This window comes from Bombina bombina, chromosome 5, assembly GCF_027579735.1.
Source record: "Bombina bombina isolate aBomBom1 chromosome 5, aBomBom1.pri, whole genome shotgun sequence".
NCBI classification, from domain to species: domain Eukaryota; kingdom Metazoa; phylum Chordata; class Amphibia; order Anura; family Bombinatoridae; genus Bombina; species Bombina bombina.
Genome location: NC_069503.1, coordinates 473,032,179 through 473,050,172, shown reverse-complemented (window position 1 = coordinate 473,050,172; position 17,994 = coordinate 473,032,179). Strand labels below are relative to the sequence as shown.

Sequence of the window (17,994 nt, the reverse complement as noted above, 5' to 3'; positions counted from 1 at the left end):
TTCACATTCCAATGTTCTTCACATAGCAGAATGTGTTCTATTTATTCATAAACAGATATTTTTTACATACATCTGACAGTATTTTGGTACACTATATATAGTCATGTGAAATAGAAAGTACACCCTCTTTGAATTCTATGGTTTTACATATATATATACATATATATATATATATATATATATATATATATATATATACATAACTATATAACTATACTGTGTATATATGTTCTCTACTAAGCAATATTGATTAATTATTTGTGTATGGAATCATAAACATTTTCCCAACCCATACAACCATACACCCAACAAGTCTGCCAAAAAGTGTTAAAAGTGTAAATATATTTAGTTCATATGATAGCCTTATGCTTATCCCAGGGATTCTTGAAGTCACCCAAAGTGTTTGTCCTTATCACTTCTAATGGAAGTTTATTCCATGAGTCAACCACCTCTTTCCCTTCTCTCCTTTGGGCTATACATAGTTAGGTTATTGAGCCTTTACTGGTAAGTTTTACTTTTTAGACTATGTAATATTTACTAGCCCTCCTTTGAACAGATGATAGTTTGTTTATATCCTTGGATACTTATAATGAAGTGTCAAAGCACAAATTTAACAAAAAGTGGAAAAAAAAACAACTGAGACTGCTACTTGGGAAAAACCAGGACGCCAAAACGTAGAGAGCATGAAAAAAAACTGTTACCGCTATACAATCAATTTTTTTGTATTGTATATTGTGAGGTAAAGAATGAGCATTGGAATTTGTTGGCTTTACATGTTGAATTGATGAATCACCCTCCCTTTGCATTATAGGTAGAGTAACATATTTACATTGTATATATGTTTTATTTCTTAAATAACATTTTTGAATGGAGTAGACTACATTAAATGACAGATAGCAATTTACTGTGTTTTATTTTGTTTTATTTATTTATTGGCTAGGACCTTCATTATGAATTTAGTTACCAAACTGGAAGATCCTCCAGGAAGATATTGTATAAAGGAAGAGACAATGAGTATTATTTTAGTTTACCTTCCGGAGACCCAGCTGAATTTTATAGAGGTAAAAGTCTTTGGTAATATCTTAATACCTTATAATTAACTCTAACTTAGGAAATGTTTTCTGATTATTTTGTTTTATTTAGAAGGCATTGTAAATTTATGCTTTTTTTTCTCTATGTATCTTTGCATACTTAAAGGGACACTGAAGCCAAATATTTTCTTTTGTGATTCAGATAGAGCATGCAAATTTAAGCATCTTTCTAATTTATTCCTATTATCTAATTGTCTTCATTCTCTTGGTATCTTTATTTGAAAAGCAAGAATGTAAGTTTAGATGCCGACCCATTTTTGGTGAACAACTTGGGTTGTTCTTGCTGATTGGTGGATAAATAAGTACTGTCCAGTGTCCTAAACCAAAAATTGGATGGCTCCTTAGCTTAGATGCCTTCTTTTTCAAATAAAGATAGCAAGAGAACAAAGAAAAATTGTTAATAGGAGTAAATTAGAAAGTTTTTTAAAATTGCATGCTCTATCTGAATCACAAACAAAAACAGTTGGGTTTAGTTTCCCTTTAAATGAACATGTTAATGATGAATAAAGTTTAATAAATCACTTCCAGTTCATTGACTGCACGCTATGCATGTGGTTTAATTGCACTTTCTAAATACTTACATGCATCTACCCTACACAACCTGTAACAAATTGGAGGCAGGAAGAATACTGGAACTGTATCACCAAGCTATTATAGTAAATGTCTGCCCGTTGCATTATGGGACAGAGACTGACCTGTTACTACTTGTGCACATGCATTTTTTTCACAAAGCAAACATAAGTCAAATCTAGATCAAATAATTATGTTTCCTCGCACAATGAAGTTGTTTTATTTTAAGCTCAGCCTTTTTATTAGTTCATAATTGAAACCACAAATTGTAAACTCAAACTTTTGATATAAATGATAACATAAGGAGGTATTCAAATGGTCATAAAAACAGCTTAATTAATACATTTATGACATATTGAATAACAATATAATAGTAAACCTGTTTAGAAAAGAACAATTTCATGATGAATTAAAGATAAATGCAAATTTAAACATGTAATAGCTTGAGAACAAAAATGACTACCTTTTCAAAAATATTTTATTTGAAAGTAATATGGCATGCTTTTTTACTGTTTTTGTTTTTTTAGTTACTATTTTCATGGAAATAACAAATCGGTTTGGATCAAAAACCCAGCAATGCCCAGTAAATGTTACTGTGTTACCCATTTTTGCCAGGAATACAACAGGAACCATGCCAGAGTGGGATTTGTAAGTATATTTATTATAAGTGATGCCCTTCATAATAAATACTGTGCATAATAAAATGCATGATGTTTTAACCTTTGGGACTGAGATTCTGGGGGATTGGACCTCAGCACCTTCGGGATGGGGTAAAAGGCACCAAGGTGGAGTCTAAGCAGCACTGTGGTGGTACTGAGCAGTTTATGGAGTTGGGTGTTTAATTATATACACTACAGCTACTTTAACTTTTTTCAATCTTATGCTCCTACAATTGCAATGTCTTGTTAATTCTTGGAGGCCAAAAAATACAATGTGATGCAGCCGTTTCTATCAACCATGGTGTTAACTAACACTGCCTATACAAATTAACTCTTTGGATGACAACACGTAAGTCTTTTGCTAAACACTAACCTCTTTCTCAAACTGTAACATTGACCCCTAAACCTATCCCTAAGCCTAACCCCTAACCAAAATTTGGTATTACTGCTACATGAGGCATTTCAGAGTTGCTGAAATTAGGGAGTGACATTATGATCACATTAAGATTACAATATGCTAACACTTCAGATGTTCCTTTAATACACAATCCATTCCCCATACTTTATCTAGGTACCTATTGTATTTACCTCAGCCCCTATTTGCTTGATTTTACATCACCTGAGTATTTTTTGGCCATCATTTATTTTCCTTTCAACTTTGGCTCCAGCATCAGAAATCTCCCTCACAAATCATTAGTCCTTTATCATTCCAGTATCCCAAACAAATGAATTGCTTTTGAGTCTTTCAACCCTACTCAGTTCAGTACTATATGATGCTTTTTTTTTTTTTTTAAAGCCCCTTTTTATACAAGGTTGTACAAAAATTGTGATCCACTCACTTTTTATCTCTTGTTTTTTTGTCCTTTTCAAACCATGGAAGACTCACCTGCTATTCATATTGTTTACTTTCTGCTGCTGCTCCTGGCTGCTCATTATACTAGCTTACCCCAGCTTATTATACTGGCTTACCACAGCTTATTATACTGGCTTACCAAATCTTATTATACTGGCTTACCACAGCTTATTATACTGGCCTACCACAGCTTATTATACTGGCCTACCACAGCTTATTATACTGGCTTACCACAGCTTATTATACTGGCCTACCACAGCTTATTATACTGGCTTACCACAGCTTATTATACTGGCTTACCAAAGCTTATTATACTGCTTTACCACAGCTTATTATACTGGCCTACCACAGCTTATTATACTGTCTTACCACAGCTTATTATACTGGCCTACCACAGCTTATTATACTGGCTTACCACAGCTTATTATACTGGCTTACCACAGCTTATTATACTGATTTACCACAGCTTATTATACTGGCTTACCACAGCTTATTATACTGGCTTACCACAGTTTATTATACTGATTTACCACAGCTTCCACAATCCTGCAGATCCAACCAAGAGATGCAGGTTATATAGGGGAATAAAACAGGATAAACAAATATATTGTAATGGAATATGTTGGTTGATTTGCTGCCATTGAATATGTTGAAACAAATCAGGCACAATGTAAGGCTTGTTCAAGCTGCTAGAAGTCTATTCAATTTTAAAAGGTTTTTGGATGGGTGTTAGAGTTTATTGGTTTTCTTTAATAATTTTCCAGTGTGCTTCCAAGGATATATATTATGTCCTTAAATGTAACATTTCTGTTTTTTTATTTTATCTTCTTTAAAGGTACCATAATGGATTAAAGAATCTTTCTACACTTTTACTGATGGGAAATCACATTGAGATTCGAAATTATGTTGTGTTGGTAACAGAAGTCCTTAATCGGTTATATACAGAAGAAAGCAAAGATCCTTTTGATCTTCAAAGAAAACTTCAAAGAAAACTAAGAAATTCATTGATATCCTCTGTATGCAGTTTACCCTTTCAAGACCAGGTATACTATATGAATGATTGTCTAATCATGGATTGTGCAACAATAATCTTTATGGGCATTAAACAGACTAGATTTTAAGGATATCCCTAAGTGGAAGTCAAATCATTCATATTTCTTCCCCAAAAACAGTTGAACTAATATGCACTCACGTTGTTTACTAAATTATACGTTTTTTGTTTTTTTTGTTTTTTTTTTGCTTCAAGGCTATTTTAATAGGTCTAGCTTGATACATTTTCTATTCATTAATATTTTACTTTGATAGTTGATTTTTTTTGTGTTTCTAGCAAAACTTACTAAAATTATCATAACTGAATTTGGGTATTATATGTTAAATAAACATAAAGGTTGGATTTTGCTTTCACTAGCTGTACATTGATAACTTATGTGATTAAATGTTTCATATATATACTTTACTGAATATTTCACCTTTACTTTAATAATAGTATACAACCTGTCTAATATTTATAATTGTTTTCAAGACATTGGCACATTTAAATAAGTATTTGTCTTCCTATGGGTGATGGGGACAACCAGATATTGATCCCTTACTAGATGCAGCAAAAGAGATATAGCTGCACCCTATTGAGAATGGCAAAAGTAAGATAAAAACACGTTGGTTTAGCTTGTCCCTTGTTCAGATGAGAATTATCTAGTATTTTAGGGTTTTCATGTGCTTAGGGTAGGATCTGATTGATATAGTTTAAAAGTGTACTGTTAAAAGGCACACATAGACTTAAAGGGCCATTATACACTCATTTTTTCTTTGCTTAAATGTTTTGTAGATGATCTATTTATATAGCCCATAATTTTTTTATTTTTTTTTTATGTATAATTTTGCTTATTTTTTAAATAACATTGCTCTGATTTTCAGACTCCTAACCAAGCCCCAAAGTTTTATGAGAACACCGTCAGCTACCTTCTCCAGCTTGCTCCTGTTTGTGTAAAGGGTCTTTTCATATGTAAAAGAAGGGGGAGGGGGGAGTGTCTTATTTCCCATTTGCAGTGGGCTTTCCAGCTACCTTTTCAACAGAGCTAAACTGAGAGCTTCTAAGTAAGTTTTTAAATAGTTTTAAACTGGATTTTTTATCAGTATCTGTGCATCTTATTCTTTATAGTAGTGTCTATTACATGCAGTTATATGAAAATGAGTGTATACTGTCCCTTTAATAAGGATGCACCCAGGGTGTGCAGCATTCCATATGGCAAGCTTTTATGGCTATGGTGCCCCTTTTCAGTCTTGCATTGTATGTCAAAGACCTTTAGGGACTTTGCTAAGGCTAAGGGAACAAACATACATGCACTGCTTGCCTAGTGTGGCATATATATCTGACAAGATTAATACATTTTAAAACATATTTTGGCCAGAGAAAATTTGTCTGGTATTTTGTATGGGGCCTTACACTATAGAAATGCTTTCCTCTGTGAAAAGTGCACAAGTTCCTGTATATAATATTAGTGTTTTGTGGACCAATGTATTTAAAAATTCTAAAAAAAAATCACAATTTCATTTTATATAATGATTAAAAATGATTAAATTCTAATTTTTTTTTATTACAGGATGAAGTTACAGATATCACTTCAATGCTAACAGACCTTTTAAATAAAACCAAACAGGTAAAAATAAGTAATGTCCTCTTAGTTGAAAATGCTAGAGATATAGCTATAATGAAATATTATATTTGCTTGAGACAACTACTTTTTAATGCTATATTCTAATGATTACTTATAATATAAAAATATATTGCAACATTCAATAACGAGAAAAAAGAAATTCTGACCAGTCCTTGTCAATTTATGATCAGTGATTATTTTGTATTTTAACATAGGTGTCATGCTATGCTGGTTTGTAGATCTTTTTCTCTAAGATAAAGCTTAACTTAAAGGGACAGCAAACCCAATTTTTTCTTTCACGATTCAGATAGAGAATACCATTTTAAACAACTTTCTAATTTACTTCTGTTATCTAATTTGCTTCATTTTCTTGATATTCCTTCCTGAAAAGCATATCTAGATAGGCTCAGTAGCTTCTGATTGGTGGCTACACATATTTGCTTGATGTGATTGGCTCACCCATGTGCATTGCTATTTCTTTAACAAAGGATAGCTAAAGAATGAAGCAAATTAGATAAAATAAGTAAATTTGAATATTTGTTAAAATGTTATTCTCTGTCTGAATCATGAAAGAACATGTTTGGGTTTAATGTCCCTTTAATATTCAATAACAAGGAATAACCTCACACAAAATACATCCACAACCACAACATTTATTTTAAATGTGAATATTGAAAATACAGTTGATCAAGTGTATTTTAGATGTAGGCAATGTATCATTGAAGCCTCATTATAAGACCAGATGGGCATCTTTGTAGGACTTACATATACAATGGCATTTCAAGACCCAAAGACATTTCTTGAGTTAAGATGTGAATCATACTTTAAAAGAGAAAAACAAAATTACCATCACTTTAACTCATTTGTGGGTTTCTCTAACCTATAGTAGGGAATTTGCATTGCATATTAACTGCAGTGCAGATAGCCTGGCCAATCAGGTGACCTTACCTGGATTTAACCAATAAAGAAATCTCCTATAAAATTCTAATAGGTTAAATCTGAATATGACAAACATTTTTTTTTAATTATCTTGCCATCAGCACAATCAAAACAAGTTAAATGAATTGTGGGTACAGTACTGTATCTGTAACCAGCTAGGGTATAAAATACCAACAATTGGTTACCTAATAATTGTTGGTGCTAGATGTCAAATAATTTAATTTCAAAATAAAAGAGGGTTAATCATCCTTAAACACTCAGATTTACAGGAATAATACATCACTATAATTTACAGCAAAACCCTTTCACTTTGTGGGACATTTTTTTTAAAACTTAGCATTTATTATAATTAATAAAAATAAAATATAAAATCACTTAACAACAAGGTAACTCAAAAAACAGTACCTTGCTCCATAATAAAAAAAAAAACAAAAACAAGTGTTCCATAGCAAATTACAATTCCAGCAAGCAAAACCTGGGTAACTATCCTTATACTATTATCTATCGATGACTCTTTCATATATGGAGTGGCGATCTGTTATTATTTCAGGTTCCTGTGAGAGCTGTGCACCCATAAAACACAATGTATAAAAAAAAATACAAGTTACAACTCCAGGAGCAGGGTGACTAGTGCCTGACACACGTTTCGTCACAGGCTTTACCCTGTTTTTGGAATTGTCTTCTGCCTACACATGTATTCTGAGATGTCCTAATATTGATAGATGATTAGAGTATTCTACCCTTTTGTATGCAATAACAGAATGGAAAATAATGCAATGTAACCATAAACTTTACATGCAATGACATTGCCATCAGATAAGCTAGTTTATTTTTCCTTTTTTATCTATTAAGGATTTATAAAATGATCCTTTATATGCAATGCTCTTTTCTGTGTTGTTTTTACTGATAAAATGGAATGTATTTTTGCTTAGCCAGTTGTGACTCGATCTTGGGTGTGGAACCCTTTACATCAATAAATGGTGTTTTTTTTTCTCCCCTCAACTAGATTACTACGGATAGTGTAACATGCATAATAAATGCTGTAAAGACTATTGTAAAAGAGTATGTTGAGCCTGTAAACCATAAAGCAGTCTTGCTTGATAGAACATTGTCTGAGAATTTAATCTCATTGATATCTAAAGCAATGGAAATATCTTACAACTATTCAGAAAGAAATAACTATGTGATACTGGATGGAATGAAAAGCATTAGTGATTTGATGCTGGTAAGTTGTTTTTATTAGTTATTTTTTTTTATTTGCTTTTCAAATTAATGTAAATATTGTGCCGTTTGTTTCCTATTTTGGCAATCTATTTTGTAATTGTGAAGATTTTTTTAATATTTCATTTTTTTGTATTTTTCTCCAGAAATACATCACAATGAACAATGAACTTCAATTTAATATCAGTACAAGCCTACTGGAGATCCAGGTTAATGTACATCAAAACTCTCAAAAGGATATTCAGTCAATAGGTTCTACAAGGTTTAATCTACCACCATTGATAGACAGACACAGCATAATAAATATTGATTCAAATAACAAATGTTACATAAGCCAGCTGGTACACTTTAAGAAAAACCCATACTTTTGGGCAGTGACATCATCTCAGGTAATTACTATCAATATATCAGATGTATTGTAAAATTGGATTTATTATCTAAACATGTTTTTTTATGTATAATTTTTTGACATAAAAACATCATAAATTAAAAATGGCAACTAATTCAGTTGCATCATTGTGTACGCCCTACATATCCCCATTAGTTAATAGGTACTTCCTACTAATACTCATTGGCTGATATGTACTTCCTGTTAATGCTCATTGGTTGGATAGGTAGTTCCTGCTAATGTTCATTGAGTATTGGTAGGACATACCTATAAACCAATGAGTATTAGTAAGAAGTGCACACCTGATACTGGTATATTAGTTTTAATTTTAAAAGCTTTTTCTTCATATTAACAGGGTTTACACACTGCCCTGTTTACACAAAATTCTACTTTACTGCCTGATTTATATCTGTCCCTAATTTGTTCTCAGCAGAAGACAGAGATCAATAGAAAACTATTTTAAACATGTCAGCACCCATTTCTTTATAGAAACTAAAGTACTTTATAGCAACTAAACCATTTACACTTATGTATTTAATATTTAAACAGCTACTATAATTGTAAAAAATACATCTACATATTATTCTAAGGCTAATCGTTGCATTGAATACATCATTATGTCCAGCATGTTTTTACTGTTTTATATCCCTTTAATCTTAAAACCCTCCACATTAGTTTTCTTTATGTTGAAATATGTAATTGTGGAATATTTGCCTTCTGTCATGAATTGGATCTGCTCATTGCCGTGTCGCCGCGGCTCACAGATCCCCTCTGTATCACGTCACGTTGCCTAGCAACGTGACGCGGTATCTGGCTCTCCTCCTGACGTCAGAGTCTCCCTGCCTTCAAATCTCGGCGGGAGATCTGAATTGGCGCCCGTTTGTTTTCTCTGTTCTATCTCCCGGACCGGACCTGTGTGAGTAATTCTTTTTGTCTCCCTTGCCTGAATCCTTGCCTGAATACTCTCTGCCAGTTTGCCTAACCTGCTAATAAGGATTTTATGTTTGTTTACTAACCTGCATACAAGGACATTTGCTTTATCTAACCTGCTTAAAGGAACATTTGCTTTATTCAAACCTGATAAAAGGAATCTCTGTTTGTTTGCTAACCTGCTTAAAGGGACATTTACTTTATCCAAACCTGCAAAAAGGAACCTCAGTTTGTTTACTAAACCTGCTTAAAGGGACATTTGCTTTATCCAAACCTGCTAAAAGGAATCTTTGTTTATTTACTAACCTGCTTAAAGGGACATTTACTTTATCCAAACCTGCTAAAAGGAATCTCAGTTTGTTTACTAAACCTGCTTAAAGGGACACTTGCTTATCCAAACCTGCTAAAAGGAATCCTTGTTTATTTACTAACCTGCTTAAAGGGACATTTGCTTTATTACTTGCTAAAGGAATTTCACTTAGTTTATTTATCTTCTTAAAAGGACATTTGCTTTCTTCAATCCTGAGTGGGTCACGTCCAGGATATTTCTCAGTGTGCTAGCGTGTGTTTTTTACTTTTCACGCTAGCAGTTGGGTTGAATCCTGAGCTGGTCCTTTACGGCTGACATTACAAACGGGCCATAAAAATGGACCCCACTGAATTATCCATGGCCGTGACCCACCAGGGACAGTTATTGGGATCTCATGCTACCCACTTACAATCCTTGGACGCAAAGTTGGATCAGATAACTATTTTACTTCAGAATATGGCTGCTCCTATACCTCCTAATCCTATTCCTTTGGATCCCTCTCCCCCTACGAATCCTACCAATCAGACACAAGCTCAGCTCAGTCCCAGGATACCTCTTCCGGACAAATATGATGGGAATCCTGAGGATTGTAGGGGTTTTTTGAATCAGTGTCGCCTTCATTTTCGGAATAGTCCAGTTCTCTTTGCAACTCCCTCCTCTAGAATCACTTTCCTTATATCCTTAATGAAAGGTAGAGCCTTAGCCTGGGTATCACCTTTGCTTGAAAAGAATGATCCAATACTCCAGGATGTGGATACATTTCTCTCTGTCTTTTCAAATGTCTTTGATAAGCCAGGGAGGTCTGCCGCGGCTGAAGCTTCTCTTCTAGACTTACGACAAGGTGGTCAACCTGTATCTCAATATGCCATTGAATTTCGCACTCTAGCTTCTGAGACTACCTGGAATCAGGGAGCTCTTAGAGCAGCTTTTCGCAAAGGACTCTCTGAACGTCTCAAAGATGAGTTGGTCTATCGTGAAATCCCAGAATCTCTAGAGGCTCTGATAAATCTTTGTATTTGTCTCGATTCCAGATACCGCGAACGCCAACAAGAAAGAGAGAGAAATCAGAAAGCTTCTAATCGTCCTTTTCGTCTGGTACCTCGTATCTCTAACCCTTTAACTCCCGCTTCTCCACCTTCCGATCAGACTGAACCAATGGAAATTGGCACCATTAGATTAACTGAAACTGAACGTCTGAGGAGACGATCTCTTGGACTGTGTTTATACTGTGGCCTTAAAGGACATTTATTAAAAGATTGTCCTACCAGACCGGTAAAAGCCAGGGCTTAACTTCTGTCCAGGGAACTAAGTTAAGCCAAATAGGATCTCATTCCCTCAATAATAAACTTTTTGTTCCGGTTACTCTTCAAATTGGAGGAGACAGGATTCATACTCAAGCTCTTATTGACTCTGGTGCTGGAGGAGTCTTCATCGATTCCACATTTGTAACTACTCACTCTATTCCATTAAGCAAAAAGGAATATTCTATTCCAGTCTCCACTGTTAGTGGAGATCCTTTGGGTCCCGGACTTATCCAGTTTGCTACTAGACCCATTCTCTTTTCTGTTGGAATTCTTCATTCAGAGACAATATGTTTTGATGTAATCTCGACTCCTCAATTTCCCATAATATTGGGTCTTCCCTGGCTCCAGTTACATAATCCTGTATTCTCCTGGACTCAAGGCGAACTCATTTCCTGGGGATATACTTGTCAAAATAGGTGTCTTCAGATTCCCACGAAAGTGCCTCTCACCATTGCTCTCACTATTGACACCTCTGGGTCGTTACCCACACCTTATCAAGATTACGTTGATGTTTTTTCCAAGAAAGAAGCAGAACGTCTTCCCCCACATCGTACTTTTGATTGCCCCATTGATCTACTTCCTGGGGCAACCTACCCTCGTGGCAAGACGTATCCGCTCTCAAGGCCAGAGAATGTTGCCTTAGAGGAATATATCCAAGATAGTTTGGCTAGAGGTTTTATTCGACCTTCCTCTTCTCCTCTTGGGGCTGGTTTCTTTTTTGTGGGAAAGAAGGATGGAGGACTGCGACCTTGTATTGATTATCGGGGTTTGAATCAAATCACAGTCAAGAATAGTTACCCTCTGCCTCTTATTCCTGAACTGTTCACTTATCTTCAAGGAGCTACAATATTTACCAAACTAGACCTTCGTGGTGCTTATAACCTTATTCGCATGCGCAAAGGAGACGAATGGAAGACAGCCTTTAACACTCGATTTGGGCATTATGAATATCTGGTTATGCCTTTTGGGCTGTGTAATGCCCCTGCTGTTTTTCAACACTTCGTCAATGAGATCTTTCGGGATTTTTTGAACTCCTTCGTCATTATCTACCTTGACGATATTTTAATTTTTTCTCACAATTATCAAGATCATGTACACCATGTCAGGAAGGTTTTGCAACGGTTACGAGACAATCATCTATTCGCCAAATTGGAGAAATGTTCATTTCATCAAAAATCCATACCCTTCTTGGGTTATGTAATATCTGAATCTGGATTTGAAATGGATCCGAATAAACTTTCTTCCATTTTGGATTGGCCTAGACCTGATTCTCTTAAGGCTCTACAACGGTTTCTTGGCTTCGCCAATTATTACAGGAAATTTATCAAAGGATTTGCTACTATTACTTCTCCTCTCACGTCACTCACTAGAAAGGGGCAAGATTGTAAAGAGTGGTCCCCAGAGGCTATTAAGGCCTTTGAGTCTCTCAAAAAGGCCTTTTCTTCTGCACCCATACTCCGTCACCCAAATCCGGATTTTCAATTTATCCTAGAAGTGGATGCTTCTTCTGTTGCTGCTGGGGCTGTTCTTTCCCAACGAATACCTGACACGGGTAAGATTCATCCTGTAGGTTTCTTTTCCAAGAAATTTACTTCTTCTGAATTAAATTATGACGTTGGCAATAAGGAATTATTAGCCATCAAGATGGCTCTGGACGAATGGAGGCATTGGTTGGAGGGTACTACCTTTCCATTTTCCATACTCACGGATCATAAAAATCTTCTTTATCTCCAAACTGCCAAACGATTGAATTCCAGACAAGCTCGTTGGTCTTTATTCTTTTCACGTTTTAATTACAATCTTTCCTATATACCTGGTTCTAAGAATATAAAAGCGGATGCCTTATCCAGGCAGTTTCAATCTACCTCTACTCCAGAATCTGGTACCATACTTCATCCACAAGAAGTCATAGCTCAATTATCAACCTCTTGTTTACAGGAGTTACAGTCTGCTCAAAAGGATCTTCCTTCTTCCTTTAAATCTCCTGACGGTTTATTATTTGTTCCTGAACGTCTCCGTCCTAAGATTCTCCATTGGGCTCATGATAGTCCTCTCTCTGGACATCCTGGCGTCAGTAACACGACTCGGAATCTTAAACAGTATGTCTGGTGGCCTACTCTCTCTCAAGATGTTAAAGATTATGTCTCAGTTTGCACTCAATGTGCTACAAATAAAGCTCCTCGTCAACTCCCTTCTGGTTTACTTCAACCTTTACCCATTCCTCACCAGCCTTGGACCCATCTATCTATGGATTTTATTACAGACCTTCCTCTTTCTGCCGGAAACAACACTATTTTAGTGGTGGTTGACAGGTTTACGAAGTCTGCCCATTTCATTCCTTTGCCTGGTCTTCCATCTGCCAAGGGACTTTCTGAGCTTTTCCTTTTGCATATCGTGAGATTACATGGTTTTCCTTTGGACATCGTCTCCGATAGAGGGGTACAATTTGTTTCTCGGTTCTGGAAATGGCTCTGCAAACATTTTGGCACTACAATCTCTTTATCAACCTCTCATCATCCACAGTCTAATGGTCAAACCGAGAGAGTAAACCAATGTCTGGAGACTTACCTTAGACATTATGTGGACCATCATCATTCTAATTGGACTCGTTATCTTCCTTTAGCGGAGTTGGCCCATAATGCTCGTTACAATTCATCTCTTCAGTCTTCTCCCTTTTTTGCAGCTTATGGATTTCAACCCAGAACATTTCCTCTGTATACTTCCTCTTCTGAAAATCCTGCTTCTGATCAAACTGCTCGGAGATTAACTCGACATTGGCGTAAAATACGTGATCTTCTTTCCAAAACTTCTAAAAGATACAAGTTTTTTGCTGATCGCAGACGGAAGAAGGCTCCTAATTTTCGTCCTGGAGACAAGGTGTGGATTTCTACTCGTCATCTTCATCTCAAACAACCTTCTATCAAATTGGGGCCTCGATATGTGGGTCCTTTCCGAATACTGGGTCAAGTTTGTTCTACTGCATATCGAGTTGCTCTTCCCAAGACTCTCAAAGCTCACCCTGTGTTCCATGTTTCTCTCCTGAAACCGGTGAAATCTAATAGATTTTCTAAATCTCTGCCCAAACCTCCGCCTCTCTTGGTACAGGGACAGCCTGAGTTTGAGATTGCTCACATTCTGGATTCCAAACTTCGTGGCAAGAAACTATACTATCTCATCCATTGGAAGGGTTATCCGGTCACGGAACGGACTTGGGAACCAGCCCGGCATGTTCACGCCCCTGCTTTGATTAAAGCCTTTCACAAAGCTTATCCTGCTAGGCCTGGTCCTGTCCCCCGGAGGGGTCCTTGAGAGGGGGGTGCTGTCATGAATTGGATCTGCTCATTGCCGTGTCGCCGCGGCTCACAGATCCCCTCTGTATCACGTCACGTTGCCTAGCAACGTGACGCGGTATCTGGCTCTCCTCCTGACGTCAGAGTCTCCCTGCCTTCAAATCTCGGCGGGAGATCTGAATTGGCGCCCGTTTGTTTTCTCTGTTCTATCTCCCGGACCGGACCTGTGTGAGTAATTCTTTTTGTCTCCCTTGCCTGAATCCTTGCCTGAATACTCTCTGCCAGTTTGCCTAACCTGCTAATAAGGATTTTATGTTTGTTTACTAACCTGCATACAAGGACATTTGCTTTATCTAACCTGCTTAAAGGAACATTTGCTTTATTCAAACCTGATAAAAGGAATCTCTGTTTGTTTGCTAACCTGCTTAAAGGGACATTTACTTTATCCAAACCTGCAAAAAGGAACCTCAGTTTGTTTACTAAACCTGCTTAAAGGGACATTTGCTTTATCCAAACCTGCTAAAAGGAATCTTTGTTTATTTACTAACCTGCTTAAAGGGACATTTACTTTATCCAAACCTGCTAAAAGGAATCTCAGTTTGTTTACTAAACCTGCTTAAAGGGACACTTGCTTATCCAAACCTGCTAAAAGGAATCCTTGTTTATTTACTAACCTGCTTAAAGGGACATTTGCTTTATTACTTGCTAAAGGAATTTCACTTAGTTTATTTATCTTCTTAAAAGGACATTTGCTTTCTTCAATCCTGAGTGGGTCACGTCCAGGATATTTCTCAGTGTGCTAGCGTGTGTTTTTTACTTTTCACGCTAGCAGTTGGGTTGAATCCTGAGCTGGTCCTTTACGGCTGACACCTTCTTTGTATGTGTTTTATTTTTCATAATGTATTTAGATAAGATTTTGAATTATTTTGTATATTACTGGATGATACCTGTTTCTTCAGAAAAGTCTTTATATTATTATTCCAGCCAACAATCACGCGTGGCTTTCTGAGATCTTTTTATAATTGTGTATTTTATGAAACAAAAAGGATCACAACATGTTTTTGTTCATTTTAGTTTAGTCTATAATTTTTTTTTAATGTTTCATAGGAAAGACTGATCTCATTTTGTAACTCTATTCTTTTAAATAGTCTCATTAAACACACTATGGTATATATTTTTAAACCGTTACTGAACAACATATATAGTATTGTAAATTTGAGATTTTATAATAAAAATAATTTAGTAAAAGCATAAAAAACACATTTAGATACCCTCAATCTTTCAGTATCTAAGGCAGTGATTCACTTATGGACCTTGATTCACTAAAGTCAATATTGTTGCACAAGCATTCAGGTATAGTCTTTTACAATATGTTGTACAAGCATTCAGGTATAGTCTTTTACAATATGTTGTACAAGCATTCAGGTATAGTTTTTTACAATATGTTGTACAAGCATTCAGGTATAGTCTTTTACAATATTTGTTGCACAAGCATTCAGGTATAGTCTTTTACAATATGTTGTACAAACATTAATTTAAGTGCATTCCAATGGTCCCAGTATCATTTACATAAGATAACCATAAAAATTATCAAATATACTGATACATACTCCCTCTGTATTATTGTTTGTTGTAGTCTACATCAGAGCTCTAGTCTGCACCATGTAGAAGATTTTAAAAAGTAAATAAAAATTCATCCAATGATCCTAAATTTAAAACCTAGTGATCCGAATTAGAAAAAAATACTAGAATATTTGTTTAAAAAATGTTTGACTATAAGGACTTTTCTATTTCGTTTGATACGGCTATTTTGTTGTTGTTGCTTAAACCAAATTTAAATACAATTTTCATAGCTCACACCTTTATATATTTTCACCATTTATTTCAGCAGCTCAGTAGAAGCACTCATTTGATTAGAAGTGAAAACCTTTTGCTTTTCATTCCATTTATTGGGTCCAAATATAACATCTTAAAAAATGGGTGATATATGTTTATATACAACCCATATCTGTTTATTGTATTCAAGCATTGATTAGATCTATACAAAAACAACATATACCATATACTTGTATAGAGGGAGGATACTATTTAGTGGATAGTAACAATTCATCATTTCATTTTCCTCTGCAACTCAGTGCACACAGTTTTAACAATACTGAAAATATATTTTGTAGTTTAAACATTGTAGAGCAACTTGAATATTTCTAATACTGTATCTGCAGGTTACTGAAATGATCTTTCAATCTGCATCATGATATGTGATATTTTTTTTTATACATTAAAAAAAAGTTAAAAAGCAGATATTTGATCAAAATGTTAGTATATCTGCTATTATATTTATTAGTATGCTAAAACACTACATTATGTATATTTGGTAAATTCGGATCTATTTTTGTTGGTCTATATGTTTTAGCTTCATGGGGAGTTTGCTGGCCTCGATGTTTTCCACTGTTCTACAAGAAGAAAAATCAATGTTAGAGAATTTATAATGCCAGTAACTATGGAGTTTGAAAACCAACTAAATAATGTAAGTAAAATTGTATTTGATAGCAGGGTTGATTTTGATTTTAATCACTGGTCAGTAAGACTCAAGTTTGATTGAGGTATTCTGCGTAAAGACTATTGGGTATATTTAACATAGTGCGAGCGGACATAATACGATGTAGTGTATCATGTCCGCTGCACATCAATAAATGCTGACAGCATACCCGATTGTATTCGATTTGGTTGATTTCTGTCCTCGGCCTCAGAGCAGGCGGAAAAGTTATGGATCAGCAGACTTTACAGAGCTTGATAAATTGGCCCCTCAGTCTTGCTGGTTGTTATAATCTTAATATTTACAACCAGATGAAGATTTCATTGTTAGAATTATAACTTTTCAGAATAGTTTTATAGTTATTTCAGAATCTTACTGATTTGGTTATATATATATTTATATATATATATCTCAAGGGCTCAGGCAAACTAGCTCAAAGGACCACCTGATATAATATAGTATTGTAGGAAAACCTAGGACCACTAATATCTGTGTCTAAGGGTGTAAGGGGGAATCAAAAGATTCATTAAATCTAGAAAAGATAGAAATAAGAGAAAAAGAAAAAGATAGAGAAGACAAAAATGATTCCCTAGCCAGCACTTTCCTATTATTTACCATCTATTATTTAGAGATATGACCCCAAGGGAGTAGCAAAATCAAAAACAAAGCAAGAAATCAAAAGTGCACATCTATAGTATCAAAAAGTAATGCTTTATTAACTACCTTAGTCTAAGACACAAGAACATACTAGGTATGCCCTAACTATAATAAAATAATACAAACCTATGGCCATAGGAGAAAGAAACAATTAAAGTTTAGTACATCAATCTAACATATATATTTCATAGTCAAAAAATATGTCCTAGGTAAATTACCCCTAATAAGGAACAGACTAAAATTCAGCACAATTTTAGCAAATATATGTCTAAAAGACTGATGTGAAATGAATAATGCACGTGGATGTAGCAGTTGAAATTCAATGTAGCCTGCAAGTTAGTAACTTGTTATGTAAGCAGTTCATGCAAATATAATCGCTTATTAGTAAAGGCAGTTCATGCATTGATGAATATATCAACTTTTTTTCCACATTTGGCTGTAATATGATCGTTATAAGCTGCAAGTTAGTAATGCTGTTAGGAGAGCAGTTCATGCAAATGTAGTCACTTCATATATTTAGGCAGTTCATATACAGGTACACAGTCATATATATGGTGTGTCATAATGTTGGGATAATCCTACTGAGAGCTAT

The 17,994-nt window shown here is 35.1% G+C and overlaps 1 protein-coding gene across 1 annotated transcript in view; it reads left to right on the top strand.

The window, feature by feature from the left end:
* The window catches only part of LOC128661511 (uncharacterized), a 300,034-nt gene that overhangs the window by 125,347 nt on the left and 156,693 nt on the right, over positions 1–17,994 (top strand). The window contains exons 33-39 of the mRNA XM_053715761.1: positions 941–1,061; positions 2,189–2,309; positions 4,009–4,216; positions 5,774–5,830; positions 7,773–7,991; positions 8,134–8,376; positions 16,623–16,740. Coding sequence (XP_053571736.1) covers positions 941–1,061; positions 2,189–2,309; positions 4,009–4,216; positions 5,774–5,830; positions 7,773–7,991; positions 8,134–8,376; positions 16,623–16,740 — 1,087 coding nt within the window. The remainder of the gene's footprint in view (positions 1–940; positions 1,062–2,188; positions 2,310–4,008; positions 4,217–5,773; positions 5,831–7,772; positions 7,992–8,133; positions 8,377–16,622; positions 16,741–17,994) is intronic.